The 27,725-nt window shown below is 38.0% G+C and overlaps 1 protein-coding gene across 1 annotated transcript in view; it reads right to left on the bottom strand.

The window, feature by feature from the left end:
• Positions 1–27,725, bottom strand: part of LOC141899961 (titin-like) — an 89,779-nt gene that overhangs the window by 39,446 nt on the left and 22,608 nt on the right. The window contains exons 46-115 of the mRNA XM_074786650.1: positions 27,402–27,686; positions 27,022–27,318; positions 26,343–26,948; positions 26,138–26,252; positions 25,876–26,048; positions 25,497–25,784; positions 24,786–25,391; positions 24,400–24,693; positions 24,048–24,317; positions 23,679–23,963; positions 23,294–23,590; positions 22,594–23,199; positions 22,371–22,485; positions 22,089–22,261; positions 21,719–22,003; positions 21,029–21,634; positions 20,659–20,946; positions 20,016–20,573; positions 19,630–19,923; positions 19,243–19,545; positions 18,735–19,155; positions 18,476–18,648; positions 18,113–18,400; positions 17,725–18,027; positions 17,334–17,636; positions 16,960–17,247; positions 16,603–16,872; positions 16,199–16,486; positions 15,781–16,077; positions 15,403–15,705; positions 15,016–15,318; positions 14,639–14,926; positions 14,277–14,552; positions 13,849–14,151; positions 13,447–13,749; positions 13,064–13,354; positions 12,701–12,970; positions 12,315–12,602; positions 11,925–12,221; positions 11,506–11,808; positions 10,997–11,411; positions 10,737–10,909; positions 10,371–10,655; positions 9,963–10,265; positions 9,576–9,881; positions 9,194–9,487; positions 8,836–9,105; positions 8,450–8,737; positions 8,068–8,364; positions 7,671–7,973; positions 7,260–7,562; positions 7,065–7,179; positions 6,822–6,994; positions 6,155–6,745; positions 5,766–6,065; positions 5,347–5,640; positions 4,692–5,252; positions 4,317–4,616; positions 3,907–4,209; positions 3,454–3,756; positions 3,191–3,305; positions 2,932–3,104; positions 2,565–2,849; positions 2,154–2,456; positions 1,750–2,052; positions 1,304–1,606; positions 1,065–1,176; positions 813–985; positions 432–719; positions 48–350 (exon numbers count right to left, since the gene is read on the bottom strand). Of these exons, the coding sequence (XP_074642751.1) occupies positions 48–350; positions 432–719; positions 813–985; positions 1,065–1,176; positions 1,304–1,606; positions 1,750–2,052; positions 2,154–2,456; positions 2,565–2,849; positions 2,932–3,104; positions 3,191–3,305; positions 3,454–3,756; positions 3,907–4,209; positions 4,317–4,616; positions 4,692–5,252; positions 5,347–5,640; positions 5,766–6,065; positions 6,155–6,745; positions 6,822–6,994; positions 7,065–7,179; positions 7,260–7,562; positions 7,671–7,973; positions 8,068–8,364; positions 8,450–8,737; positions 8,836–9,105; positions 9,194–9,487; positions 9,576–9,881; positions 9,963–10,265; positions 10,371–10,655; positions 10,737–10,909; positions 10,997–11,411; positions 11,506–11,808; positions 11,925–12,221; positions 12,315–12,602; positions 12,701–12,970; positions 13,064–13,354; positions 13,447–13,749; positions 13,849–14,151; positions 14,277–14,552; positions 14,639–14,926; positions 15,016–15,318; positions 15,403–15,705; positions 15,781–16,077; positions 16,199–16,486; positions 16,603–16,872; positions 16,960–17,247; positions 17,334–17,636; positions 17,725–18,027; positions 18,113–18,400; positions 18,476–18,648; positions 18,735–19,155; positions 19,243–19,545; positions 19,630–19,923; positions 20,016–20,573; positions 20,659–20,946; positions 21,029–21,634; positions 21,719–22,003; positions 22,089–22,261; positions 22,371–22,485; positions 22,594–23,199; positions 23,294–23,590; positions 23,679–23,963; positions 24,048–24,317; positions 24,400–24,693; positions 24,786–25,391; positions 25,497–25,784; positions 25,876–26,048; positions 26,138–26,252; positions 26,343–26,948; positions 27,022–27,318; positions 27,402–27,686 (21,135 nt within the window). The remainder of the gene's footprint in view (positions 1–47; positions 351–431; positions 720–812; positions 986–1,064; positions 1,177–1,303; positions 1,607–1,749; positions 2,053–2,153; positions 2,457–2,564; positions 2,850–2,931; positions 3,105–3,190; positions 3,306–3,453; positions 3,757–3,906; positions 4,210–4,316; positions 4,617–4,691; positions 5,253–5,346; positions 5,641–5,765; positions 6,066–6,154; positions 6,746–6,821; positions 6,995–7,064; positions 7,180–7,259; positions 7,563–7,670; positions 7,974–8,067; positions 8,365–8,449; positions 8,738–8,835; positions 9,106–9,193; positions 9,488–9,575; positions 9,882–9,962; positions 10,266–10,370; positions 10,656–10,736; positions 10,910–10,996; positions 11,412–11,505; positions 11,809–11,924; positions 12,222–12,314; positions 12,603–12,700; positions 12,971–13,063; positions 13,355–13,446; positions 13,750–13,848; positions 14,152–14,276; positions 14,553–14,638; positions 14,927–15,015; positions 15,319–15,402; positions 15,706–15,780; positions 16,078–16,198; positions 16,487–16,602; positions 16,873–16,959; positions 17,248–17,333; positions 17,637–17,724; positions 18,028–18,112; positions 18,401–18,475; positions 18,649–18,734; positions 19,156–19,242; positions 19,546–19,629; positions 19,924–20,015; positions 20,574–20,658; positions 20,947–21,028; positions 21,635–21,718; positions 22,004–22,088; positions 22,262–22,370; positions 22,486–22,593; positions 23,200–23,293; positions 23,591–23,678; positions 23,964–24,047; positions 24,318–24,399; positions 24,694–24,785; positions 25,392–25,496; positions 25,785–25,875; positions 26,049–26,137; positions 26,253–26,342; positions 26,949–27,021; positions 27,319–27,401; positions 27,687–27,725) is intronic.

The following is a 27,725-nucleotide window of genomic DNA, read 5'->3' as shown; positions in this document are numbered from 1 at the left end:
TTCAGTTACAGTACAACGTATTTTAGCAAAATGTCAAAAGATCATACCATATGGACTCTTGACAACTACTGGTTGTTTCATTTCAATAGCATCACCAACGCCTAGCTCATTTTCAGCTATTACTCGGAAGAAATATTCACTCCCTTCAGCAAGCCCACCAACACGATGTGAGGTCTTATGTCCAGAACAACTTCCAGCACGGGTCCATACCATACGCTTTGTATCACACTTTTCAATGAGGTAACCAGTGATAGGTAGACCACCTGTATCATGAGGAGGTTGCCACTCAATTCCAACTGCTTCACGATCAATGTCTCTTACTTTGATGCTTTCCGGTTTTTGTGGAAGATCTAAAAATTAAAATATGGTGACATACATTTAAACATTTACATTTCTACTTCAATGTGAAAGTGCTTATAACACATACTTACCAGTGACAATAATCTCAAATGGATGAGTTACCTCTCCAGCTTCATTTTTAGCTGTTAGGACATAACTACCTGCATCATCTCGGGTCAGATTTTTCAGTTGCAAGACAGTTTCATCAGCAACTGAATCTATACCAATATTCTTACTTGGTTTGAGTGGTACACCATCCTTTGTCCATGTCATTTGTGGCAATGGAGAGCCATACACCGTGACTGGTAACTTTACCAAAGAACCAACTTTAGCATACAAAGGCTCACGTAAGCGATAACCATATTCAAACTTCGGTTCAGCTGAAAATTATCAAGTTAATTCAACATCTCTTAATCTTTTTGAAAGCCACAAATAACCAATTTTTTGTTGTAAGGTAATGAAGAAATGCTTACATCTAACACGGAGTGTGGCAGACGTTTCAGTCATTCCGAGAGGATTGTGAATTTGGCAGTGATATTTGCCAGTATCTCGCTCATTAAACTTTTTGACAGTTAAAGTACCAATACCATCTGTGATATCCATACTGTATTTAATGCCATCATATAATTCACGGTTGTCTTTGAACCTAAAAGATTATAAAACTAATGGAATATACTCAGCCATCCAAGCAACTAATGCATCACAGTTTTTCAATCATTACTTACCACACTATTTCAGGAGGTGGATCACCGGTTACTTTCACTTTAATTGTAGCATCTTCACCTGAGCGAGCAGTTTGGTCCTTCAATGGTTCAACAATCACAGGGGCATCACCCACTACACAAACAACGAAAATATTCATAGATTCATAGATAGAGTTATCAACTCATTATGCACATCATACAATTTTAGAAAAGTAAATCTGACATGAAAATGCTTGAAAAAAACACAAAGATTATGTTACCTATTGGTTCTCGCACAAGAATACTATCAGAAGCACCTGATGGCTTGCCAATACCAGCTTTGTTTTCAGCTAAGATACGGAATTCATACTCATGGCCATCCTGTAGTCCTTCAATCTTGTATTGGGTGTTGCGTATCGCTTCTGTACTGATGGGTGTCCATTTCCATTGACCACGGTTTCTTCCTTCGATTATGTAATTTGAGATGGGGTTTCCACCATCTTGTTCTGGAGCCTTCCAGGAGAGAGTTACACTATCATCAGTCACTGATATTGCTCTTGGTTTACCAGGAGTACTTGGTTTGTCTGGAGAAATATTGATAAATCAGAATTATAGATGTGGTAAAACTTACATTTCTTACTTGGACAGGACGATTTTTTTCACTAGGTAAAATTATATTTCTCCATTTGACAAGAGACTCATTCTAATGATAGTACAAATAACTTACCAAATGGACTCTTTGCGACAATGGGAGTAGTCTGTTTACAGGGTTTACCAAGGCCAGCTTCATTTTCAGCGAGGACACGGAATTCATATTGCTCATCTTCAATAAGGTCAGCAACAGTAAATTCTCTATCAGTAATTGGACGCCTATTGCAGCGTACCCACCGACCAGAATGTGCAACAGATCGTTCTACTGTATAGCCGGTTATCGGTGCACCACCATCTTCAGATGGTGCATCCCAAGAAAGAGTTACACTGTCATTAGAAACATCTTCCTTTTTCAGATTTCTGACCATGCCTGGTTCATCTGCAAATAATATTGACATTGCAGAATAGAGTTTTAGAAAAATAAATCAATATTTTATGGAATCATTAGCTGTTTTAGTTTGATACATCAAGCTCACTTACCAAATGGACATTTAGCCATGACTGCCTTTTCTGTCATGAGTGGTTCACTATCACCAACATCATTTTCAGCTAGGACACGAATATGGTACTCATTTCCTTCAATTAGTCTTGGTAGAGTAAATGACGTTGTTGTAGGTGAAGTGGTACCGACAGTAACCCATGATGGACGAGCAGCATCACGTTTCTCAATGATATATTGTTTAATAGGTGCGCCACCATCTTCAGCTGATGGTGCCCATGTAATTTGTATAAAATCACGATCTACACCAGTTATCTTAAGTCCAGTAGGAGGAGATGGTTTGTCTGAGAAAAAAAACAGAAAATTTCATAATTCATTCTTTAGAACAATATTTCTGGGCAATACATACATGATATAAATTGTATATTCAAGGTAAGCATGATGACACTAACCTTTCACAGTAACATGGAAATCCACATCACCTCTACCAACTCTATTTTCAGCAATCAGTTTGTATGTGCCTTCATCAGATTTATCGACATTGCGAATAGTGAGAATGCTGTAGGTATCGGTATTGTCAACTGTTGCATTTGATGAATCCAAGGGTTTGCCATTGTGCAACCAAGTTATCTTAGGTGTAGGAGAACCACTGATATCCGTGTGCAATATCAAGTTTCCACCAGCTTTTAGAGCCTGGGTATTTTTCAAACGACGGTCAAATTCAATCACAGGGAGCACTGAAATACATATTCAATCAGGATAATACACATTCTATAAGTCATTATGTTTCATGACTAGCGGAAAAAATAAAGTTCTTACAGCTGACATTGATCTGGCAAGAGGATACAGCACGTCCAACCTGGTTGAATGCTTCACATTTGTATTTACCAGAGTCTTCAGGTTCACTCTGGTAGATAGTCAATTTAGCAACATTTTCTTTGTAAGTTGTTTTGTATTTGTTGCCCCTATGCAATTCTTTGCTTTCTCGGAACCTTGAAAGGAAACATCAAATAAGCTGAGTACAGGCACACGTTACTAAGGCAAAAATATTCTATATCATTCGATTAATAATTCTCACCATCTGATCTCTGCTTCAGGACTTCCTGGGATGACACTGCATTCTAAGGTTATATCTTGAGGAGCGATGATGCTTACATCCTTCAGACCTTCTCTGATTTTTGGTGGATCTCCAACTGAATATAGATATCATTTAAACATAAACATTCATACATACATAATATACATGTATACGAGAATAAACATGTATATGAGATATGTCAGATTATAAATAACATTACTTGATAAATAGTTATATATTCTGTTGTATTGCTTTCAACCTACCAATTGGATCTTTGACGATGATTGGTAATGTAGATTCAGACACATTACCGACTCCCGCTTTATTAACTGCAGAAACACGGAATTCATATTCCATATCTTCTTTTAGTCCTGGAATACTATAGGTCATTCCTTTGATTGGTTCTTCATTAGCTTGGATCCATTTAAATCCACCTCTGACACGGTATTCAACATTGTACCCAATTATCTTGCTGCCGCCATCATTTTTGGGTGATTGCCAGGCTAATTTAGTTGCCTGCCTGGTAACTTCAACAACTTCAGGGCTCTCAACTTTGCCAGGCACGTCTAAAAGCAAATTTATTGATTTTGTTAAAAATGGTATAGTATATTTATTTTTTCATAAGCCATGTCAATACATTGTAAGTGCATTATATGGTTATGAAAGATCCAAATGAAATCATCATCTTTACCAATGCAAATATTCATAAAACATACCCCATGGATCCTTAGCCTTGACAGATGTAGTCGATGGACTAGGTTTGCTACAACCAGCCTTATTCACAGCAACTACCCGGAATTCATACTGAGTTCCCCTTATGAGGTCTTTGATTTCAAGCTTTTTATCGGAGATTGGCGTCTGGTTTACAGGCAACCACTGATAACTGAATCCAGCTCTGCGTTCCACAAAGTAACCCGTTATTGGTGATCCACCATCCTTGCGTGAAGCTTCCCATGTCAATGTGCATGACTTGCTGCAGAGGTCTTTAAGAGTCAGAGATTGTGGAGCATCTGGCACATCTTCAAAACGGAATCAAATAATTTCTCATTACAGATACTACAAGATCAAGAATGCATGATATCTTATTTTGATTGAAAAGAATTGATGAAAAGAAGAAATGTCTTACTGAATGGATATTTGGCAACAACTGCATGAGAGAGTTCAGCTGCTTCATCACTCACTCCAGTCTTGTTTTCGGCAAACACACGGAAGGTGTACTTTTCGCCACCTTTGAGGTTCTTTACAGTGTACTCAAGCTCAGGAGTCGTTCCAGCATTCTGCCATGCCCTTCGGTTACCTTCTCGCTTTTCAACTATGTACTCAGTTACCGGACTGCCACCATCATCCTTAGGCTTTTCCCATTTGAGGGTTATGTGATTGGCTGAGACATCCTTATCAGTAAGATTTCGGGGTGCAGTTGGCTTATCTAATGAAAGGAAAAAATTCTCTATGTGTAATATTCATATAATTGGTTAATTTCAAACTCACTAGTAATACTCACCTAAAATATGAACTTTGACTGCAAGGGATGTTTTTCCTAGCTTGTTCTCAAACACTACTTTATATTCCCCAGCATCTGAACGTTGGACACGAGCCATTGTGAGAGCTGTCATTCCATAAATAGTTTCTTGCTTGATACGCTTAGCATCTGGAAGCTGTCCGTCATTAAATAACCAGGTCACCTTTGGTTTAGGACTTCCCGCAAATGGAACTTCAATCACCGTTGAAGCACCAGCTTTTAATGTCAGCTTATCATTGAAATATCGGTCAACCATGAGAGTTGGTGGTGCTTCAATTGACAAATTAGCCGAAGAGACATTATGTTTTACTGACAACGAGTACTCGCCTTCATCTTCATTTGTTACATTAGAGACTGTGAGGGTATGTACATTTCCTTTCACAGAAATCTTCAATTTGTCACCTCGTGGTAATAATGGCTTACGATCTTTCATCCACTGGACAACAACATTTGCCTTTGAAATTTCACATTCAAATGTAGCATTTGCTGGTAAAGTGCTAATTGTACAGTCCTTCAGAGGTTTCACAAATTCAATGGGTTCTTCTGTAATAGGGAAATGATATGGATGTTATTGCTCATGTTTACAACACAATTATTGATAAATCAAATGGCATTTGATTAATGCTGAAGTACATACCATATTTGACAACATCAGAGTTAGGAGATGCAGGTCCGGCACCTGCCTTATTCACAGCCAGTACTCTGAACTCATAGGCGGTTTCCTCTTTTAGATTTGGTACAGTGAACTCCTGATGTTTCATTCTAAGGTCTTCTGTAGCAACTGTCCACTGGTAGTCTGTCTTCTTTTTGTATTCAACGATATAATTAGTGATGGGAGATTTTCCATCATCTGATGGCTTAGTCCATCGTATCGTTGCTGCATCTTTAGTCAGTTTGATGATTTCAGGTTTTCCAGGAGCACCTGGTTTAGCTGAAATGTGCAAAACACTTTTGGGGTTATATGACATCCTTAACTGAAAATCATGAATTGGAAAATCCCTCCTATGATTCAATAATTTGTCACATGAATGTTGAAACATACTGATGCAAACTTACTGAATGGATCCTTGGCTTTAACTCGAAGAATGCTGGATGATTTACCAGCACCAGCAGCATTTTCAGCAAAAATATGAAATTCGTATTCCGTTCCTTCCACAAGATCGGTGATTTTGAAAGGAGATTTAAGGATTGGCGTTTTGTTAAGTTTTGTCCATCTGCTTGTGTAACCATGTCGTGATTCAATTGAGTATCCAACTATTGGTGAACCACCATCATTTCGAGGTTCTTGCCAAGAAAGTATTATTTGATCTCGTCTTACTTCAGTAGCAGTAAAGTCTCGAGGTGCATCAGGAGGATCTAAACAGTCAATGAAAGACGTTCCATATTCAGAAAACTTAAGTTCAAAATATGAACATTCAAGACAGCTGAGGAATTATCTTACTTACCATAGGGATTCTTAGCTAATATTGGTTCACTTATTTCAACAGTTGGACCAGTTCCAACTTGGTTCTCAGCGCATATTCGTAATAAGTATTCAGAGCCTTCCATGAGATGACTTATCTGGTATGAGTTGATATCTTTTCCGACAGTTCCAGCAGTTGTCCATGTTGTGCGAGAAGCATCTCGTTTTTCAATGACGTAATTCATTATTGGTGATCCGCCATCATTATCAGGTTCTTGCCAAGTGATTGTTATAGAGTCAGAAGTAGCATCTTTTACCTGCAGATTCTTTGGTGCAGTTGGCTTATCTTTGACTATCAGATCAACAGATGCAGTGGCTGAACCAACTGAATTCTCCGCGATAATGGAATATTTTCCTTCATTGGATTTTGAGCACTTTCTCACAGTTAGAGTAGAATACGTATCAGATGACTCAATTTCAGTTGACTTAGATGGCTGTATCTGAGTATCCTGGTAATACCATTTAGAGATCGGACTAGGAACACCCACAATGGTCGCTGATGTAATAAATGATGAACCTGCTTTAACAACAACTGGTCCAGGAAGGCGTGTATCCAGTTCAACTTTTGGTGATACTGTAATAGATGAAAATAATTTTTCAAGTATGTTCAGAAGTAATGAAGTTGGTATTTGTTTATATATGAGCCTTACTTTGAACAGTGAGCTTAGCAGATGTCTCAACTCGACCAAGAGCATTTGCCACTTCACACCGATATTTTCCTGTATCTGTTGGTTCGATGTCCGAAATTTTCAGAGAAGCTACTTTATCGGTGTAACTCGTTTGTAGTTTCTTGCTCTTATGTATCTCTTTAGAATCCTTAAACCTGTAAAATAACCATGAAATTTAGGAACATTTTCAAAGAAAGCTTCAGTAATCTAGGTGCTTGAACTAACCATCTGACTTCTGGTTCTGGTTTTCCAGGCAAAACAACACATTCCAAGACAGCCACTTTTGGAGCCACAACTGTTTGGTCTCTCAATTCTTGTTTGAGCTGTGGAGGATCACCAACTAAAAAAGCGAGGAAACAAACTGTACACACATCATGTTCGCCAATGAAGGGCAAACAATTCAGTTAATAAAGTTCCTACCTAGGGGATCTTTAGCAACAACTGTCATTGAGGTTTGTACTGCAGGGCCACAACCAGCTTTGTTCTCAGCATTCACGCGGAATTCATATTCATGATCTGGCTTCAGGTCATTGATTGTAAAACTAAGACCCGTGACCTTCTCATAATTTGATTTGATCCAGCGGAATGTTCCGATAACTTTGTGCTCAATGTTATACGTTATGATAGGGCTACCACCATCCTCTTCTGGCGCTGTCCAGGTCAATTTTGCCGAGCGTTTAGTCACCTCCGTGATGATCGGTTGACCAGGTTTTCCAGGACAATCTTGAAAGAGAAATAGTACATCATGTTACCCATTTTTATGGCAATGAGTTCATGGTATTGAAGAGCCTGTTTAGAAATAATGAAGAGACGAAATTGAATATATCTTACCCCATGGGTCTTTAGCTAAGATTCTTTTAGATGGTGAACTAGGATGTCCAAATCCGGCTTTGTTTTGGGCAGATACTCTAAATTCATATTCAGTGTTATTTACAAGTTCTTTTGCTTCAAGATAAAGATCTTGTGTAGGCACATGATTAACATGAATCCAGCGTGTGCTTGTGGTTGATCTACGTTCCACAAGATACCCGGTGATTTGTGCACCACCGTCATTACTTGGCGGTGACCATGTAATGGTTGCACGGTCACTAAATATTTCTGGAACTTTTGGTGCATCAGGTGCTCCCGGAACATCTAAGGGAAATAAGAAATTATTGATGAAGTAATATTATTTATCATATATTACAGTGGTGGAAGCATTTCATGCACAAGCAACCAGATAATTTACCATATGGATTTTTAGCAACAACCGCCGAATAGGTTTCTATTGGTTCAGAAGTTCCAATTTCATTTTCTGCATACACCTGGAAAAGGTACTGAATGCCTTCAACAAGTCGAGGAACAGTGCAATGTAAATCCTGAGTGGATGTAACAGGCTGCCAAGTACGGCGTGAAGAATCACGCTTCTCAACGTGATAGCCTGTAATTGATGAACCTCCATCATCAGACGGTGCTTTCCATTTCAATTTCACTTGATCAGCAAACACATCAGAAACAGTCAAATCAGTTGGTGCAGAAGGTTTATCTAGAAAATATACAATAGATTTGATAGAACCAAATAATATACAATCAAAAATATCAGAAACAATCTGAATCTTTAGCGAAATTACCTGTAACTTGAAGCTTAATTGTAACTGTTGTTTTCCCATTATCATTCGCCAAGTTCAGAACATAATTGCCAGAATCGTTTCTTTCAGCTCTACTTATGATAAGGGATGTCATGTTTCTGATTATGTCAATTTTGAATCGTGCAGTAGAATCTAATGGGCGGCCATTGTATGTCCAGGATACTTTGGGCTGTGGGCAGCCAGTAAATGGAACTTCTATCACAGCAGAAGATCCAGCTTTAAGATGCAGCACATCCTTGTATTTTTCTGAGATGCTAATCTTTGGTGGAGCTATGAAATAAGAAATTCAGAAAATAGATTAAATCATTTCCAGCTAGGTAGGCATACGTTAGAAGTATGCATTGAAAATGTCTGAAATGATTTTTTACCTTCAACAATGAGTTTAGCTTTACACGAGTTAGCTTTAGCAACGATAGTGTATTCAGCATCATCATCTTCATTCACCTCACAGATAGTTAGAGAGTGATATGGACCCTCTGATGATATGATATACTTCAGCGATCGGTCAAGTGGTTTGTTATTTTTCAACCACTGTACACGCACTCCAGGTTTAGATAATTCACATTCAAATGTAACTTTTGATGTTAGTTCTTTCAATCGAATGTCGTTCACTGGCTTCTTGAATTCAATAGGCTCTTCTACAAGTGTGAATAGTTATTAGTAGATGAAAATGAGTACGGTACATTGTATATTCTTTTGGCATTGGCATATAAGTGAGAAACTTACCATATCTAACTATATCTGAAACTGCAGATGGCTTACTGACTCCTGCACGATTTTCTGCCAGAACTCTAAACTCATAATCTGTCTCTTCCACCAAGTTTCTCACAGTGTATTCAGTTTGGTTAATAGCGAAGTCTGAATTGATGATACTCCACTTGTAATCATGGGGCCGTTTCATCTCTAGCACGTAGTTAGTGATAGTGGCACCACCGTCTTTTTCTGGTGGAGCCCAGCTCATAGTAGCTGAATTGGGAGTCATTGCAGTGACAACAGGCTGTCCAGGTGGTTTTGGTGTAGCTAAAATTAAAACAGGAATGACAGTGATTCTTGACTCCTTTTATAGTCAAAGAAAAATAAACAAACACAAAGCAACACATGTACTTACACCATGGATCTTTGGCACAGATAACACCAGTGGTTTGGGATATTTCACTTTCACCTTCAGCATTTTCTGCTATTATTCTGAATTCATAGTCAAGTCCTTCTGACAAGTCATCTACAATGACCTCAGTTTCATTTATTGGGTACTTATTCCACCTCGCCCATCGAGCATAACTTTTTCCTTTTCGGAATTCAACAAAGTATCCAGTAAGAGGGGTTCCCCCATCTTGCTTAGGAGCTTGCCACTGTAGTGTGATGTGGTCCTTTCTTACTTCAACAGCTTGGACATTTCTTGGAGGCTGTGGTACATCTAAAAGTATAATGATCATGATAATATGTAATTTCTTCATTTTTACAGATCTCTAAACAATAAATCCTGAATGTTAATTACCAAATGGGCTTTTCACAAGAACTGCTTTGCCGAGTTCAACTGGTTCACTGAGACCAATCAAATTTTCAGCACAAACACCAAAGGAGTATTCATTGCCCTCAACTAAACGGGGCACTGTGAATGATAATACATCTGCAGAAACAGATCCAGCAGTGGACCAGATGGCTTTCCTTGTGTCACGTTTGTCAATAGTATATCCAGTTATTTCAGAGCCACCATTGTCTTTGGGTGGTTTCCAAGTAAGAATAACTGAGTCCCTCTTCACTTCAGAAACAGACAGTGATTGCGGCTGCATTGGTTTTCCTATAAGACATTGAAGATACATCAGAAGTTAATCAATAAGATGGAATGACCGAAAAAAATCGATTTATTCATTTAGAAAATTAGTTTAATTGTAAAAGAAAATACCTTTGATGAGGATATTAAATGTAGCGGAATCTTTTCCAAGTTTATTTTCGGCAGTCACCATGTATTGCCCTTCATCCTCTTTTTTAGAAGATTTGATAGTCAGAGTAGACGAAGAATCTGATGTCTCAATACTGATTTTCGGATTTTCATTGACTGATTTGCCATTGTGAATCCACTGTAGCGTAGGATTTGGTATGCCAGTATAATTTACATGAAGCATGATACTTGATCCTGCTTTGATCGTTTGCTGCATATATTTCTTATCATAATCTAAAACTGGCGCAACTACAAAAGAATTAAGTCAAACATTCAATAAAGATGTTATGCATGTGTATCAAATGTATTCTCAGTTCAATTGCTACTGACCTTGGACACCAATAAATGCTTCCGCTCTTACCATACCAATTATGTTTGCAGCTTCAATACAGTATTTTCCAGCATCTGAGGCATCGGTTTTCTTAATAATCAATTGAGCAATACCATCTTTAAAGGTCATTGAACATTTCTTGTTTTCATATAGTTCTCGACTGTCCTTGAACCTGGAAATGAAAAAAAACTTTTGTCCCAGAACACATCTAATTTCTGCACAGTTATTAATTGAACTAAATTCATCGAAGCAAACAAACCATTTGATTTCAAGTTCATGACTTCCAGGATTGATTTTGCATTCTAAAACTGCATTTTCTGGAGAAGCCACAAGCACATCACATGGAGCAGTCTTTATTACTGGAGCATCACCAACAATTGGCTCAGTGGTCATTGCTGGTTCCTTACAGATAGCATGGGGACCAATGCCCGCTTTGTTTTCAGCAGCAACTCGGAATTCATATTCATTGTCTTCTTGAAGACCACGAATAGTATGTGTAGTATCTGGGATAAGTGTGCCAGAGTTAACCCATTTGAAGCCACCAACCAGTCGATAGTCAACTACATAACCTAAGACTGGTGCACCACCATCATCTTTGCAAGGTGACCAGCTAAGTGTTGCAGCTCGTTTTGAAATCTCCGTCACTTCTGGTATTCCTGGTTTTCCAGGTTTATCTACAATGAACAAAGTTATAGATTATCATTTAAATGGAAAACAAATGAAGCTCCAAACTACAAGAACTAACAATATTTGTACAAAATCACTTACCCCATGGATCCTTAGCTGTTATTGGTTTAGATGGTTCACTAGCAGGACCAAAGCCTGCCTTGTTTTCAGCAATGACACGGAATACATAGTCATTTCCTTCAGTCAAGTCTTTAACTGTGGTTCTACATTCAGTAATTACAGAAGTGTTCACCTTGATCCAGCGGGTGCTTGTAGCAAGACTGCGCTCAACATAGTAACCAGTGACTGGTGCGCCACCATCTATTTTTGGAGGATTCCATTCAATCATACATGATCTTCCTTCAACATTTGATATTTTTGGTCTGTCAGGAGCGCTAGGAACATCTGCGAAAATATACAAAGAGCCTTCAGTTTGTATATTCATCCGTATAATCTATGAATTAGTTCCTTTTACATGAAATATTCTTATATTCCATCACATTTTTACTAAATACACTTACTAAATGGATGTTTTGCTGTTACAGGAGTCAATGTTTCCACCGACGGACTAGTTCCAACATCATTTTCAGCAACAATCTGGAATACATACTGGTTTCCAGTGATTAGGCTGCCTACTGTTATTTCCTTGGATTTTGTTGTTCCCACCATTGTATAACTGACACGATGAGCCTCCCGCTTCTCAATGACATAGTGCTTGATTGGTGAACCACCATCCTCAACAGGGGCATCCCACTTCAAGAGGACACTGTCAGCAGTTGTAGTATCAATGCGGAAATTACGTGGTGCTGATGGTTTATCTACAGTAAATGATTAGAATAAATGAAAATTTCATCAAAATATATAAAATAATGTGTATTCTTATTTCTGGTATAGTGAAAAACAAGATGTACCTAGAACTTTGACAGTAATGCTAATAGAAGCTTTGCCAAATTTATTTTTCATATCTAACTTGTAAACACCAGCATCCTTCACTTCAGCTCGGCTTATTGTGAGAGCTGTCATTCTGTAAATGGTCTCTTCCTTGATTCGTTTTGGATCATTAAATCTGCCACCATTGAATGTCCACTTGACCTCAGGCATGGGACAGGCAGAGAATGGAATTTCAATCACGGTCGAAGTATTGGCTCGCATGATAATTTCATCTTGGAATTTGGTATCTTTGAGGAATTTAGGGGGAGCTAGAGAACAAATAACGGATAAAAGCTTTTGAATATACTCCAGTATCCCAGTAACTCAGCCGGGTTAAAATCAAAAACTAATTCAACGTGGTTCTTACCCTCAACAATGAGTTGTGCTTGTGAACTCTTGTCTTTAACCTCAACCCTGTAAAGACCAAGATCCTCTTCTGTGATATTTTTGATAGTGAGTATATGTTGAGTTCCTTCTTCTACAATTTTATGTTTATTGTCCATTTTGATAACTCTATCACCCTTGAACCATTGAACATGAATGCCAGCTTTTGACAGCACACATTCAAAAGTTGCATTTGCTGGTAATTCTTTGATATGAACATCCTTCAGGGGCTTTAGGATTTCAAGAGGCTCATCTAACATGAAATAAAAATCATTAGCAATCATATTAATATAGAAGTAATTTAGACATAAAAAATGTGAATCAAAAACGTGCATATATTACGTACCATATCTGGCAGTGTTTGAGGGTTCTGATGGTTTGCTGCATCCTGCTTTGTTTTCAGCAGAAACACGGAAGACATAATCGGTTTCTTGACGCAGACCAACAACTTCATATTGAGTGTTGGTTACAGAAGTATGATTTACCACTGACCATTTATAGTCCTGTACTTGTTTCATCTCAATGATATAGTTTGTGATGGGGCTTCCTCCATCATCTCTTGGAGGAGCCCAGCTGATATTTGCTGATGTTGGACTCATTTTATCTACTTTTGGTTTGCCTGGATTATCAGGTATGTCTAATAAGAGAAGAAAGTTAAGATGTCAGAGGAACAATATGATAGTATTTATAACAGCAACTGGTTAGAAGTTGAACTTTTAAAGAATTTACCCCAAGGATCTTTAGCTCTGATTTTCGAACTAGTTTCTGATGGCTTGCTAAGACCTTCATCATTTTCAGCCAAAACGCGGAATTCATAATCTTCTCCAACTCGCAAATCATCAGCCAGGAAATGAGTTTCCTCAACAGCATATCGATTGATCCTAATCCAACGGCTGCTGTATCCAGATCGGTATTCAATAACGTAACCATTAACTCGAAGACCTCCGTGATCTTTAGGCGCCTCCCACTTCAGAGTCATACATGTTGCATAGATGTCAGAAATCCTCAGATTACGAGGTTCACTGGGAACATCTATTTTGATAGAAATAAGAATTGATGATTACAAGGAAACATGCTATTCGTAACTGATGAACTAGGGTGGAAGAGTCATAGAAAAAAGGATTTACTTACTGTATGGGCTTTTGACGAGCACTGATTTAGTCACTGTCACTGGTTCACTTATTCCAATCTTGTTTTCAGCAGAAACTCGGAAATCGTATTCATTACCTTCATACAATTTTCCAACTGTGAGTGACGTCGTCTTAGCACCAACATTGCCAGTTGTCATCCAGGAGCCACGTTTCTTATCTCGCTTTTCAATCACATACCCGGTTAATTCAGAGCCACCATCGTCGTTGGGTGCATCCCAAGACAGATCAACAGAATCCTTCTGGACATCACCAATTTTCAGGTTTTGTGGAGGTGAAGGTTTATCTGAATGAAAAAATGCTAGGCTTTGAGTTTATTGATAGTATGTTAAAAGAATTGAAATATAATTCATATCTTTTGTAAAAGATTTGATTATACGTATGCTCATAAAATGAAATTATCAATCATACCTCGAATTGTTACAGCAAATTCTGCAGTTGCTACTCCGATATTGTTAGCAACCTCCACCTTATATTTACCAGACTTCTTCTTATCTACATTGTGTACAGAAAGGCCAGATGCCCTTTCAGTTGTATTAACCCCACTGGTGATAAGCTGTTCATTGTGGAACCATTTAGCAGATGGTGTTGGAACACCAAATTTCATGATATTAAGAGCTAGATTACTACCAGCCTTGATTGACTGGACTTCTTTTAATCGGGCATCGTACTCAATTACAGGCAATTCTGGAAGAAAAGGGAAATGATCAAAACAATCATTTGAAATACAGTAGCTGATTCATTGTTACACATTAAGTGCCCCAGTAACTTACTTGCAATGGACAATGATGCAGAACTTTCAACATGTCCAAGAGCATTAACAGCTTCAACCTTGTATGTTCCGGAATCATTAGTTTCAGTTTCTAGTATGTTCAACTGAATTACATTGTCTTTTTGAGTAAATTTAAATCGACGACTTTCAAGAACTTCACGACCGCCTTTAAACCAACTGACTTCAGCTTTTGGTTCACCAAGATCGATTTCACAGTTCAATGCTATTTCTTGTGGTGAAATAACAGATACATCCTTCAAGCCCGTCTTAATTTTTGGTGGATCTCCAACTAAAGTTATATCAAAATATTCAATATACAATACCTAATGATAATAGCTGCAATGTTTAGAATTTATAGGTAAAAACAGTATCACTCACCAATTGGCTCAGTGGTTCTGACTGATTCTCGAAGCTCAATAGCTGGGCCGACACCTGCTTTGTTTTCAGCAGCAATACAGAATTCATATTCTTCTTCATCTCTGAGGCCGGTGACTTTGTAATTCGTTTCTGTTACATTCTCAACATTGGCAGCAGTCCACTTGAATGCACCAACCTTTTTATATTGGATAACGTAGTTAGTGATTTTGCTACCACCATCATTCGTTGGGGTATCCCATTTGAGAACCACAGATTTCTTTGTAATATCCAACACCGCAAGGTGACGTGGAGCTGATGGTTTTTCTAAAATAGATAGGAGTTATATTCAATATGAAATGCACAAACTACTAGTATCATTACAAATCAATTTCCAAATTCTAAAATTACCCCATGGATCTTTAGCTTCAAATTCTTTTGATGGGTTGCTTGGTGGGCCAAATCCAGCCTTGTTCTCAGCAATAATACGGTACTCGTACTTGCTACCCTCCAAAAGATCAGTCACTTTGTGGGAAAGTTCAGTAACTGGCTCGCGATTTATCTTTGTCCATCGTGAACTAGTCTCAACTCGTCTCTCAATGTTGTATCCTGTGACTCCAGATCCACCATCCTGAGAAGGAGCACTCCAAGAAATCACACATGATTCTTTGAAGATATCGCTGATTTTAGGTGCATCAGGTGCCCCTGGGGGTTCTGGGAAATAGAAAACGATGAATAGCAGATAATTAAACAGTATGATAAAAATGAAAATTATTGATTAATACTCACTGAAAGGATGCTTTGCTGTAACAGGTCCTGCTAGTTCCACTGAATTACTAAGACCGACTTCATTCTCTGCAGACACTTGGAAGACATACTGCATTCCTTGAGCTAAATTGCTGATTTTCATGTTTTTGTCCTTGGTCTTACCAACTATCTGATATGTGCGACGGTTCATTTCACGTTTTTCAACCAAGTAATTTAAAATCGGACTGCCTCCAATATCCTGTGGTTCATTCCACTGCAAAGTGGCTGAGGTAGCAGTAACATCTTTTACTTGCAGATTTACAGGGGGAGATGGTTTATCTGAAAGATTGCAGATTATCACTGAATAAATGTGATCTATATCGCCTGCTATATCTACAAAAATCTCATCACACAACTCCTTATAGTGTAATTTATGCCATCAGTTGTTCTATATACTTACCAATAACAGAAACCTTTATAGATACTGACACTGTTCCAATTTCATTCCTAATTACCAGTTTATAGTCACCAGAATCCTGTCTTTGAGCCCGGCTTATGGTCAGTGCTGTCATACCATAAATTGATTCTTCAGTTATTCGCTTGTAGTCTGAGAAACTTCCACCATTGAATGTCCATTTCACATCAGGCTTAGGGCAGCCACAGAATGGTACCTCAATTATAGCTGTTTGATTTGACTTCAGATGAATAGTGTCCTTGAAATTCTTATCCAATAATAACTTAGGTGGGGCTAAAAGAAAATATAAATAACATTATTTATATTTGATATATCATAAATATCTTATTAAGCAGTGAACTATTTTGACAAATCCACTAGTGTAATGGATATTCAAAAACGTTTCTTACCTCTTATTGTGAGTTTGGCTTTTGATTCATTGACCCCCACAATAGCAGTATACTCAGAAACATCATCTTGTGTAAGATCCACAATTATGAGTCGATGAACACCGTGAGATGATTCAATTGTGTATTTGTCATTTGATCGTATGGGCTTGCCATTCTTCAACCAGGTTACCTCAGCCTGTGGCTTAGAGACTTCACATTCAAATGTTGCCTTAGCTGGCAGAGACTTGATATCTATGTCTTGCAGTTTGCGAACAAATTCCAGGGGCTCTTCTGCAATTTACATTTTAACAATTCACATTTTTTCAACATACGTTATTCCATGACTTTTCATAAAACTGATATTAAAAAAATTCATACCATATCGAACCGTCTCTGATGCATCAGATGGACTGCTTTGTCCGATTTTGTTTTCAGCTGTCACCCTAAACATATATTCAGTTTCAATTTTGAGTGCCTTGACTTTATATTCAGTTCCAGTTACCCTTGCTTCAACAACAGACCACTTATAATCAAATGGCTTTTTCATTTCGATGATGTAATTGGAGATTGGTGAGCCACCATCATCTCGAGGTGCTCTCCATTTCAGTGTCGCAGAATCTGCTGTCATGGCGGTTACATCTGGGGCTCCTGGTGTTCCTGGTTTATCTTAAAAAAAGTACAATAGAAATTAACATATCATTTGTTGACCGCAATCTTAAATGTATGCGCGTATCAGATTGGCGTTCTCTTACCAAATGGATCTTTGGCTTTGATAACTCCTGTTGTATCAGATGATTTACCAATGCCTTCTTTATTTTCAGCAGTAACACGGAATTCATATTCTTCACGGTCACGAAGATCTCCACAAACAATTGTTAGATCAGTAACGGCATATCTATTGAGTCTTGTCCATCGAGTGCTGTAGCCTTGGCGTCGTTCAACGATATATCCTGTGATTGGAGTTCCCCCATCTAATTTTGGGGGTTCCCATTGAAGTGTTATAGTTGATGAAGAAATATCTGTTGCCTTGAGATTTCGTGGAGCACCTGGTACATCTACATTACAAAATATAAAATGGTTATGTGAATATAGACATTTATACAATATGTAAAACAAATGAGAAGAATATAGAAGATAACTTACCATATGGACTCTTTGGTTTAGTGGATTTTTCTGTCTCAACTGGTTCACTGACACCAACCTTGTTTTCAGCAAGAACTCTGATGTAATAGTCATTGCCTTCAACCAATTTTGAGATGACCAGTGTTAGTTTATTGGGCCCAACAGAAGGGCATGGTGCCCACATTGAACGCTTAGCATCTCGTTTTTCAACCAAATATCCAGTGATTGGAGATCCACCATCATCTTTTGGAGCTTCCCATGATATAGTGATATTGTCTCTGTCAACTTCAGTCACTCGTAGGTTACGAGGTGCTTCAGGCTTATCTGATGAAGGAAACATGCGTTAGAAATGGTCAGTCATATAAACATGTACAGTTTCAGAAGTGAATGAACAGATTTATGGGAATACCTTTGATAAGGACTTCAAAATCTGCTGTAGCTTTATTGACGACATTTTCAGCAGTAACCGTATATTTTCCAGCATCATCCTTGGTAACATTATGGATGGCGAGTGAGCTATTTTCTCCACGAGTCTCCAACAATATTCTGTTATCTGGTCTTAAGGCCTTACCATTGAGACACCAACTAACTGATGGTTCAGGAATACCAAACACCCGCACAGGAATATTCAGGTTTGATCCAGCCTTCAGAGATGTTGCTTCCGTGTATTTGTGCTCATATTCAATTTTTGGGGCAACTGTTAAGAAAATATCACAAATTCAACACCTCTTCAACTTAGTCAATACCAACACATTACAGTTATTAAGCTTACCATTAACAGTCAATGCAGCTGATGTCTCAACTTTACCAATGATGTTTGAAGCTTCAACCTTATATTTCCCAGTATCAGATGCCTCAGTGGGATGGATTTTCAGTGTGACTTCACTATTGGAGTAATGGGTAATATGACGTTTTGTTTCATACAATTCACGGCCATCTTTGTACCTAGATTTAGAAACGTAATTATTTCATCATTGGAAAGAATGCTTTTTTTCTATAATAGATGTACTTTTTGCAGTTTGTCAGCTCACCATTTTATGTCAGCCTCTGGGTCACCTGGAGCAATCTTACAACCAAAACAAGCATCATCAGGTAAATTTAAAATGAGATCCTTCATTTCTTTCAACATTTTTGGAGATTCACCAACTAGAGGCTCAAAAACTTTAACAGCATCTTTACACTGAGCAGCAGGCCCAACACCGGCTTTATTTTCAGCACTTACACGGACCTCATAATCCATATCTTCTTTGAGACCTTTTATCGTGTAGGACAAATCTTTGATCTTTTCTAAATCATTAGCAACATTCCACTTGTAACCTCCCTTGAGGCGGTACTCAACAACATAATTTGTGATAGGACTCCCTCCATCAGTGTCTGGAGCTTTCCAGTTTAGACTAACAGATTTCTTGGTGACATTTTCAATGGTTGGCATGCCTGGTTTTGACGGTTTATCTGAAATAAAACAAGTATAAAAACGTTTTGCTGGATATAATTCTGCGTCAAAATCCCTTTATTTGCAGAATAAAGAGCAATTCTTACCCCATGGATCTTTGGCTGTAAATGGTCTACAAGGGAGACTCGGCCTGCTTTGAGCAACCTTATTTTCAGCAATCACACGGAACTCATATTCATTGCCTTCCATTAGATCATTCACACCATAAGTCAACTCCTTTATTAAATCACGGTTTAGTTTAACCCAGCGTTGACTGCTTGTCAACCTACGTTCAAGGTGGTAACCAATGACTGGTGTTCCACCATCGTCACGTGGTTTCTGCCAGGTAACAGTGCATGACTTACTGGTAATATCAGAAATTTCTGGTGGTTCGGGTGGACTTGGTTCACCTTAAAGGAAAAATAAGAAAAAAATTGCCATATTTCATTATTTTATCTTCAAACCTCAAACTTACCATGGATCTTCAAACTTACCATGTGGACTCTTAGCTACAACACCCTCTGTTTCAGTTGGTTCACTTAAACCAACTTCATTTTCAGCAAAAACTTGGAATGAATAGCGGATACCTTCAACCAATCGGGTAGCTGTATATTCTTCAGTTTTACAAGAGCCAAGTCTTTGCCAAGTCCGGCGGTTGGCATCACGTCGTTCAATGATGTAATTACTAATAGGACAACCCCCATCATGTTCTGGTTTACTCCACTTCATGCTGATTCTGTCTTCGTGTACTTCCATTACTTGAAGATTTCTGACGGGGAGCGGTTTTTCTATTCAAACAAAGATATATGTATGCATTTTTCATCTTAAAATGAATAATAAATGATTGTAGTCTAAAAAGTTAGTAAATAACATCTCTCACCTTGAATGATGACAGTAACTGTCAGGGTGATACTTCCAAGTTCATTCTTGATTTTAAGGTTATATTTTCCGGCATCTCTTCTTTCAGCACGACTTATAGTGAGAGCTGTCATACCACGTATGGTTTCAAATTTGATGCGTTTTTCATCAGTGAAACTGTCCCCATTAAAGTCCCAGTCTACATTAGGCATTGGACTAGCCATGAATGGCACCTCAATAATCGTTGATGCATTTGTCTTCATGTAGATTGTTTCTTTAAACTTTTCAACGAACATGAATTTTGGTGGAACTTTTACAGAAAGCTGTGCCTTAGACTCTAAGCTCTTGTATTTGATAGAATATTCACCATCATCAGCATCGCTTACATCTGAGATAATGAGGCTATATGTGTTACCATCTGATTTGATCTTGTGCTTCTTGCTTGATTGAATGGGTTTACCCTTTTTCAGCCATTGTACATCCAAATCATGTTTGGAAAGTTTACACTCAAAGACAGCCGTAGCTGGAAGCTGAGTAACTTCTTGGTCTTGAAGTGGCTTCACAACAGACATCGGTTCTTCTACAAGTTTGAATTTGGTATAAAAATATATCAATGAGTGGTGCAATCAATCTTTATTCTCAAATATGGATGTCATATGACTTACCAAATTTGATGACATCAGTCTGGTCAGAAGGTGCACTCTGCCCAGCCTTATTTACAGCAATTACCCGGAACACATAATCAACATCCTTCTTAAGATTATTCACTTCATATTCTAAACCACTGATTGAAGAGTTGACCTGAGTCCATTTATAGTCATATGGTTTCTTCATTTCTAAGATATAATTGGTTATAGGACTGCCACCATCATCTTTTGGGGCTATCCATTTCAGATTTAGGGCAGATATTGTGATATTAACAACAGATGGTTTTCCTGGTGCTCCTGGTTTATCTGAAAGTACAGAAAACGTCCAAAAAATAGTGATAAATTCTAGACACGAACATTCATAATTCGAAGCATTATCAAATCATACCAAATGGATCCTTGGCTTTGATTGGGCCTAGTGAATCTGATACTGGTCCAGGACCTTCTGCATTTTCCGCCGTAACTCTAAACTCATATTCAGCATTTTCAGTAAGGTCAGTGAATTCGCATTTTGAGTCACTTAGTAAGTCTCGATTGACACGAACCCAACGGCTACTGTAACCTTGGCGTTTTTCAATGATATAACCTAGAATTTTAGAGCCACCATCCTTTTTAGGTTCTTTCCAAGACAACATCATCTTGTCTTTAGATACACCAGATGCCTTCAGATCTAATGGAGCACTGGGTGGTCCAAACGGACTCTTGATGCTCACAGGTTTCTTCAGTTCAGCTGCTTCACCAGCACCTATTTTGTTCTCTCCTATGACTCGGAAGAAATATTCATTTCCCTCTATCAATTTTCCAACTTTGAAAGTTTGCTGCTCAGGTTTACAGCTTCCAGCCATACCCCAATTAGTTCTGTTAGTGTCTCTCTTTTCGATAACGTAGCCTGTAATTTCACAGCCGCCATCATCTTTTGGTGGACGCCATGATACTTTGACATTATCACGATTTACTTCTTGTACTTCTAAGTCAATAGGAGCCGAAGGAACATCTAAAATGATAAAATCGTAACCATTGTAAAATCACTATCAATATTGTTTGTTCAAACAAGCGAATTTTTCCTCCCTTAATTTACCTCTGACTTTGACAGTGAATTCAGCATCAGCAATGCCAACATCATTTTGTGCTGATATTTTGTAAATACCAGCGTCAGTTTTAGTGCATTTTTTTATATTCATAATAGAATTGTGGTCTCTAGTATCAATGGACACAACTGTACGATCAACTGGTTTGTCATTGAGAGTCCAAGTCACTTTTGGATCTGGGAAACCATCAACGAGTACATCTATTTTCAAAGGAGTACCAGCTTTCAGTGAAATCAATTCAGTGAACCTACGATCAAATTCTAATTCAGGAGCACCTACAAAAGAAATATATCAATAGGTCAAATGTAGGTCATCAGAATCAGGGAATCATAACTTCTGCTTAAAGTTGATTAGACTTACTGTGTACACTGAGTCCAGCGGATGTGTGTACAGAACCAATCTTGTTGACTGCTTCACATTTATATGTACCAGAATCTTTCAGTTCAGTTTTCTTGATCTTAAGGGTGGCCAATTTTCCTTCATAAGTCATTTCATACTTTCTACTTGAAGTGATCTCCTTGCCATCTTTCAACCTAAATAAATTTCAGGAATTCGTACATATATTTGATACCATGACAAGGATAACTATATTTCACACAAAGAAATAAGACAGTCTATAATATAGACAGATGGGAAACTTACCATCGGAGTTCAGCTTCTGGTGACCCATGAGCAATATCACAGCTCATTTCAACATCTTTCGGTGATACAATTACTGTGTCAGCAAGTGGTGACAATAGTTTTGGAGATTCTCCAACTGTAATTTAAATTTTCATGAATGGATGATATGTAATGCAGGAAACAGTATAAAATCACCAATAGAATAATGAAAGATGTTGAAAAACCAATTTGAGCCAAGACTTACCCAATGGTTCCTTGATTTTCACAGGTTCTTTATTTTCAGCAGGTGGCCCAGCACCGACTTTGTTTTCAGCACTTACTCTGAACACATATTCTGAGTCTTCTCTCAGGCCAGTCACTTTGTAGGAAGTATCAACAACAGTTTCAACATTCGCTCGAGTCCATTTATAGCCATCTGTCAGTTTATATTCAATGATATAGCTGGTAATTGGTGAGCCACCATTTACTTTAGGCTCTGACCAATTCAAGCGAACGGAATTATTTTTCACATCAGTAAATGATGGCTTTCCGGGTGAGCCAGGTTTATCCCATGGATCCTTAGCAGTTATAGTTTTAGATGGAAGACTTGGTTTGCCAATGCCAGCCTTATTCTCTGCACTGATACGGAACTCATAGTTATTTCCTTCTACCAAATCAGTGAATTTCATGGTCAAGTCTTTTATAGGTTCACGGTTCATTTTGATCCAACGAGTGCTACTAGTAACATGACGTTCGATAGTGTAACCAATAATGGGAGCCCCACCATCATCCTTAGGTGTTTCCCACATGACAACACATGATTCCTTGAAGATTTCACTAACCTCGGGGCGATCAGGAGGTCCCGGTGGATCTGGAAAATGGTTGTAGGTAATAGTATAAATTAGATTTACACATTTAATAATAATCATTGCAGACTCAATATTGTTCAAAACACGCAAACTTACCAAAAGTATGTTTAGCAGTGACCGGGCTTTTCAGTTCCACTGGTTCGCTTAGACCAACATCATTTTCAGCTGTTATTTGGAAGGTGTACTGATTGCCTTCAATCAGACCAGACACCTTATACTCTAATTCATTGACCGTGGTAACCCTAGTGTAAGCACCACGCTTGGCATCTTTACGCTGAATAAGGTATCCAGTTATTACACTACCACCATCATCTTTGGGGGCTTCCCATTTCAGATGAGCATATTCTGGGGTTATATCAATAAGTGTCAAATTTCGTGGTGGGCCTGGTTTGTCTAAATGAAAATGTATAACATGGTAAGCAGCCACACCTAACATGCTAACAAGTTAAACAATTAAAAAGCACATCAATGCAGAACTCACCAATGACAGTCACTTTTATTTTCAGATCAATAGATCCAAAATCATTCTTAACAGAACACTTGTATTCTCCAGTATCACTACGGATAACACGACTTAAAGTTAAAGCAGTCATTCCACGAATTGTTTCTTCTTTCATTCTCTGGTCAATGAGTTTACCATTGTTATATGTCCAGATGACCTTTGGCATTGGACTGGCAGTAAATGGTATCTCAATGACCACTGATGAGTTAACATTCATTGTAATATTGTCCTTGAATTTCTTATCAAGCAAGAACTTTGGTGGAACTATAAAGAAAAGATATTGATTTTGAATAACATTTTCTCCTCAATACCTCAATTCCTCCGATTATACATCATTTCACTACATACTTTCAACAACAAGTCTTGCTTTTGATTCAATATCCCGGAACCTTATTGTGTATTCAGCATCATCTTCATCATCAACATCAGAAATGATCAAACGATATGTGGTACCATCCGACTCAATTCTGTATTTCCTATTTGATCTGATGACTTTGCCATTTCTACACCATTCAACTTCAAGGCCTGCCTTCGATAATACACATTCGAAAGTGGCTTTACCAGGTATCTTTTTGATATGTTGGTCTTTTAGTGGTGTCTTTATCTCAATAGCAGCTTCTACAATTAATAAATCATAAATCATACTACTTGCTGAATATATTTGTAAATTCCATCTCATTCTAGTACCATTAATTATTACCATATTTTGCTGCATCTGATGGATCTGATGGAATACTTTGTCCAACCTTGTTTTCTGCAATTACACGGAATATGTACTCCTTGCCTTCCTTCAGGTGAGTAACTTCATATTCAGTTTGGGTCACTTTAGTATCCATACTGACGACAGTCCATTTGTATTCAGTTGGCTGTTTCATTTCCACAATATAATTGGTAATGGAACTGCCACCATCGGTGTCGGGTGCTGACCACTGTATTTTGGCTGTGGATGCTGTCATCGATGCAACTCTTGGTTTTCCTGGTTTACCTGGTTTATCTGAATTAAGCCACAAGATTATTTTCAGACACCTACACATACTTGATAAATCTAAATGAAAATTAGTTCATACATTCATGAAAGTCTCTTACCCCATGGATCCTTGGCTTTGATAGGTCCAAGAACACTGGATGGTTCACCTAATCCTTCACCATTCTGTGCAGAAACGCGGAATTCATATTCTATGTTTTCACTAATATCAGTCACTGTACATGTAAGTTCTTCAAGAGGATGTTTGTTCAGTTTCACCCATCGAGTGCTATATGCCTGGCGGCGCTCAATAATGTAGCCGATAATTGGAGTTCCACCATCTTTCTTAGGCGGTTTCCAGTTAAGTGTGATACTTGCTTTGGAAACTTCAGCGGCTTTGACATTTTCTGGTGGTCCTGGAACCTTGTATGGACTGGTGGGAGTAACAGCCTCGCGTAACTCAGTTGGTTCACTCAAGCCAATTTTATTTTCAGCTAAAACACGGATGAAATAGCTTGATCCTTCAGATAATTTAGTTATTTTTATGGTTCTCATGGTTTCACTGGTAGATCCAGCTGAAGCCCAAGTGTTTCTCTTGGTATCTCTCTTTTCAATAGTGTATCCAGTCAATGGTGAACCACCATCATCCTGTGGTGGTTCCCAACTGATGATTACAAAGTCTCGATGGACCTCTTCAACATTTAAGTTCAGAGGTGGTGATGGCTTGTCTGAAAGTATTTTAATTTATCATTATACAATAATCCATACAAATTAATTGTTTTTTGATGATCTATGTAAAAGATTTGACAAAATTCAGTTTACACAATAATCACCTTTGACTTTTATATCAAATGTAGCAGTATCACAACCAGCAACATTCTCAGCAGTTAGTTTATACTGGCCAGCATCATCTTTGCTAATTCCTTTAATCGTCATCATAGTAGTTTTGTCTTTAGTCTCTATGGCAGGTTTAGCAGATCTTTCAAGTAGTTTCTCATTAAAGAACCAAGCTATTTGAGGAACAGGTGTTCCAGTAACTTTGACACTTATGTTCAACAGTGAGCCACCTTTGAGGGACTGAACTTCATTGTATTTATGGTCGAATTCGAGTTTAGGAGCAACTAGAAAATTGAATGAAAGTTTCAGTTATTTCATTAAAAACTACCCTTATACAATAGGAAATACCCGGTACTCTAAAATAAAGAAGATTACCATTGACTGTCAGGTTTGCTGATGTAGTTATCTTTCCAATGGCATTAGAAGCTTCCAATGTGTACTTTCCAGTATCATTTGAGTCAGTTGGATCAATTGTGAGGGATGCAATTTTACCATCATGTGTCATTTTGTGCTTTCTGCTTTCTATCAATGTTTTCTTATCTTTGGTCCTGTTGACAAAGAATAAATCTTCAAACTGGATCAATCATCCAATATTAGTATTTAAAATTTATTGGAATGGAATTCATGAGATTCATACCATTTCATTTCAGGTTCTGGCTTTCCAACGTCAATAGAACAAGTAAAGACGGCATCTTTCGGAGCAGTAACAATCAGATCAGACAATGAATCCAATAATCGTGGAGCAGAACCAACTGAAAAGTTAATATTCACTATGATACTCAGAAGATGCAGGTATATTAATTCAAATTTGGATGCTGTAGCAACTCACAAAATATACCTACCAATAGGTTCAACCATTTTAACTGGTTCAGAACTTTCAGCAGATGGGCCGATTCCAACTTTGTTTTCAGCACTAACGCGGAAAACATATTCAGAATCCTTTTTCAGCCCCGTTATCTTATAAGTAGTTTCCAGTATATTTTCGACATTGGCTCTGGTCCACTTGAAACCATCAACCAATTTATATTCAATGACATAATTGATGATTGGAGTTCCGCCATCTTCCCTAGGTGGTTTCCATGACAACCTTATCGAGTTATCCTTGATATCATTAAATTCAGGCTTTCCAGGTTTTCCAGGTTTCTCCCATGGATCTTTAGCAATGAAAGGTTTTGAAGGAGGACTTGGTTTACCCACTCCAGCTTTATTTTCAGCACTGACACGGAATTCATATTCATTGCCTTCCTTTAGATCAGATACTTTGAATTCTAATTCAGGTAGCAGTTCTTTATTCAGTTTTACCCATCGACTGCTGCTCGTCAAATGTCGTTCAAGATGGTAGCCAAACACAGGTGACCCTCCATTAAATCCTGGTGGTGTCCATGTAACAACGCATGACTCCTTACCAATGCTTATCACTTCAGGAGCATTCGGTGGGCCAGGAGGATCTAAAATTTATACATATCATGTGTGAACATTTATATGCAATATTAACATCAATACAATGAAATATATACTTACCAAAAGCATGTTTTGCGACTACTGGACCTGATAATTCAACTGGTTCTGAAACACCAACTTCATTTTCAGCATAAGCTCTGAACATATACTGATTGCCTTCTATGAGTTTTGGTACAGTACATTCAAGCTCTTTGACAGAGGTGACCTTCACATATGCTCCACGCTTCATATCCCGTTTTTCAATAATATAGCCAGTGACTGGGGCACCACCATCATCTTTTGGTATCTCCCAAGTAAGATGAGCGGTTTCAGGAGTCAATTCAGGCAGGGCAAGATTTTGAGGTGCAGTTGGCTTGTCTAAAAGAAATGTAAGATTGCAATTTCTCTAAATTTAAGGTATCCTGGTTTCGAAAAAATTTCAAATCGACATGAAAACTTACCAATGACAATAATCTTGACTGAAAGGTTAACTTTTCCTAGGTCATTTTCAATCTTGCATTCGTATTGGCCACTGTCATCTCGGATCACACGGCTCAGAGTCAAAGCTGTCATTCCACGGATTGTCTCCACTTTCATTCTCTGGTCAACAAGCTTACCATCTTTGCAAGTCCATGTTACTTTTGGCATTGGACTAGCCATGAATGGTACTTCTATTACCGTGGAAGTGTTGGCCTTCATTGTAATAACATCCTTGAATGCTTTATCAAGTATTAGCTTTGGAGGGACTGAAATGGTAGATATATACATGCAATTTTTGTAAGATA

This window comes from Tubulanus polymorphus, chromosome 1 (assembly GCF_964204645.1).
Source record: "Tubulanus polymorphus chromosome 1, tnTubPoly1.2, whole genome shotgun sequence".
Lineage (NCBI taxonomy): Eukaryota > Metazoa > Nemertea > Palaeonemertea > Tubulaniformes > Tubulanidae > Tubulanus > Tubulanus polymorphus.
The sequence above is the reverse complement of the archived record's forward strand: the minus strand, read 5'-3'. Positions and strand labels throughout refer to the sequence as shown.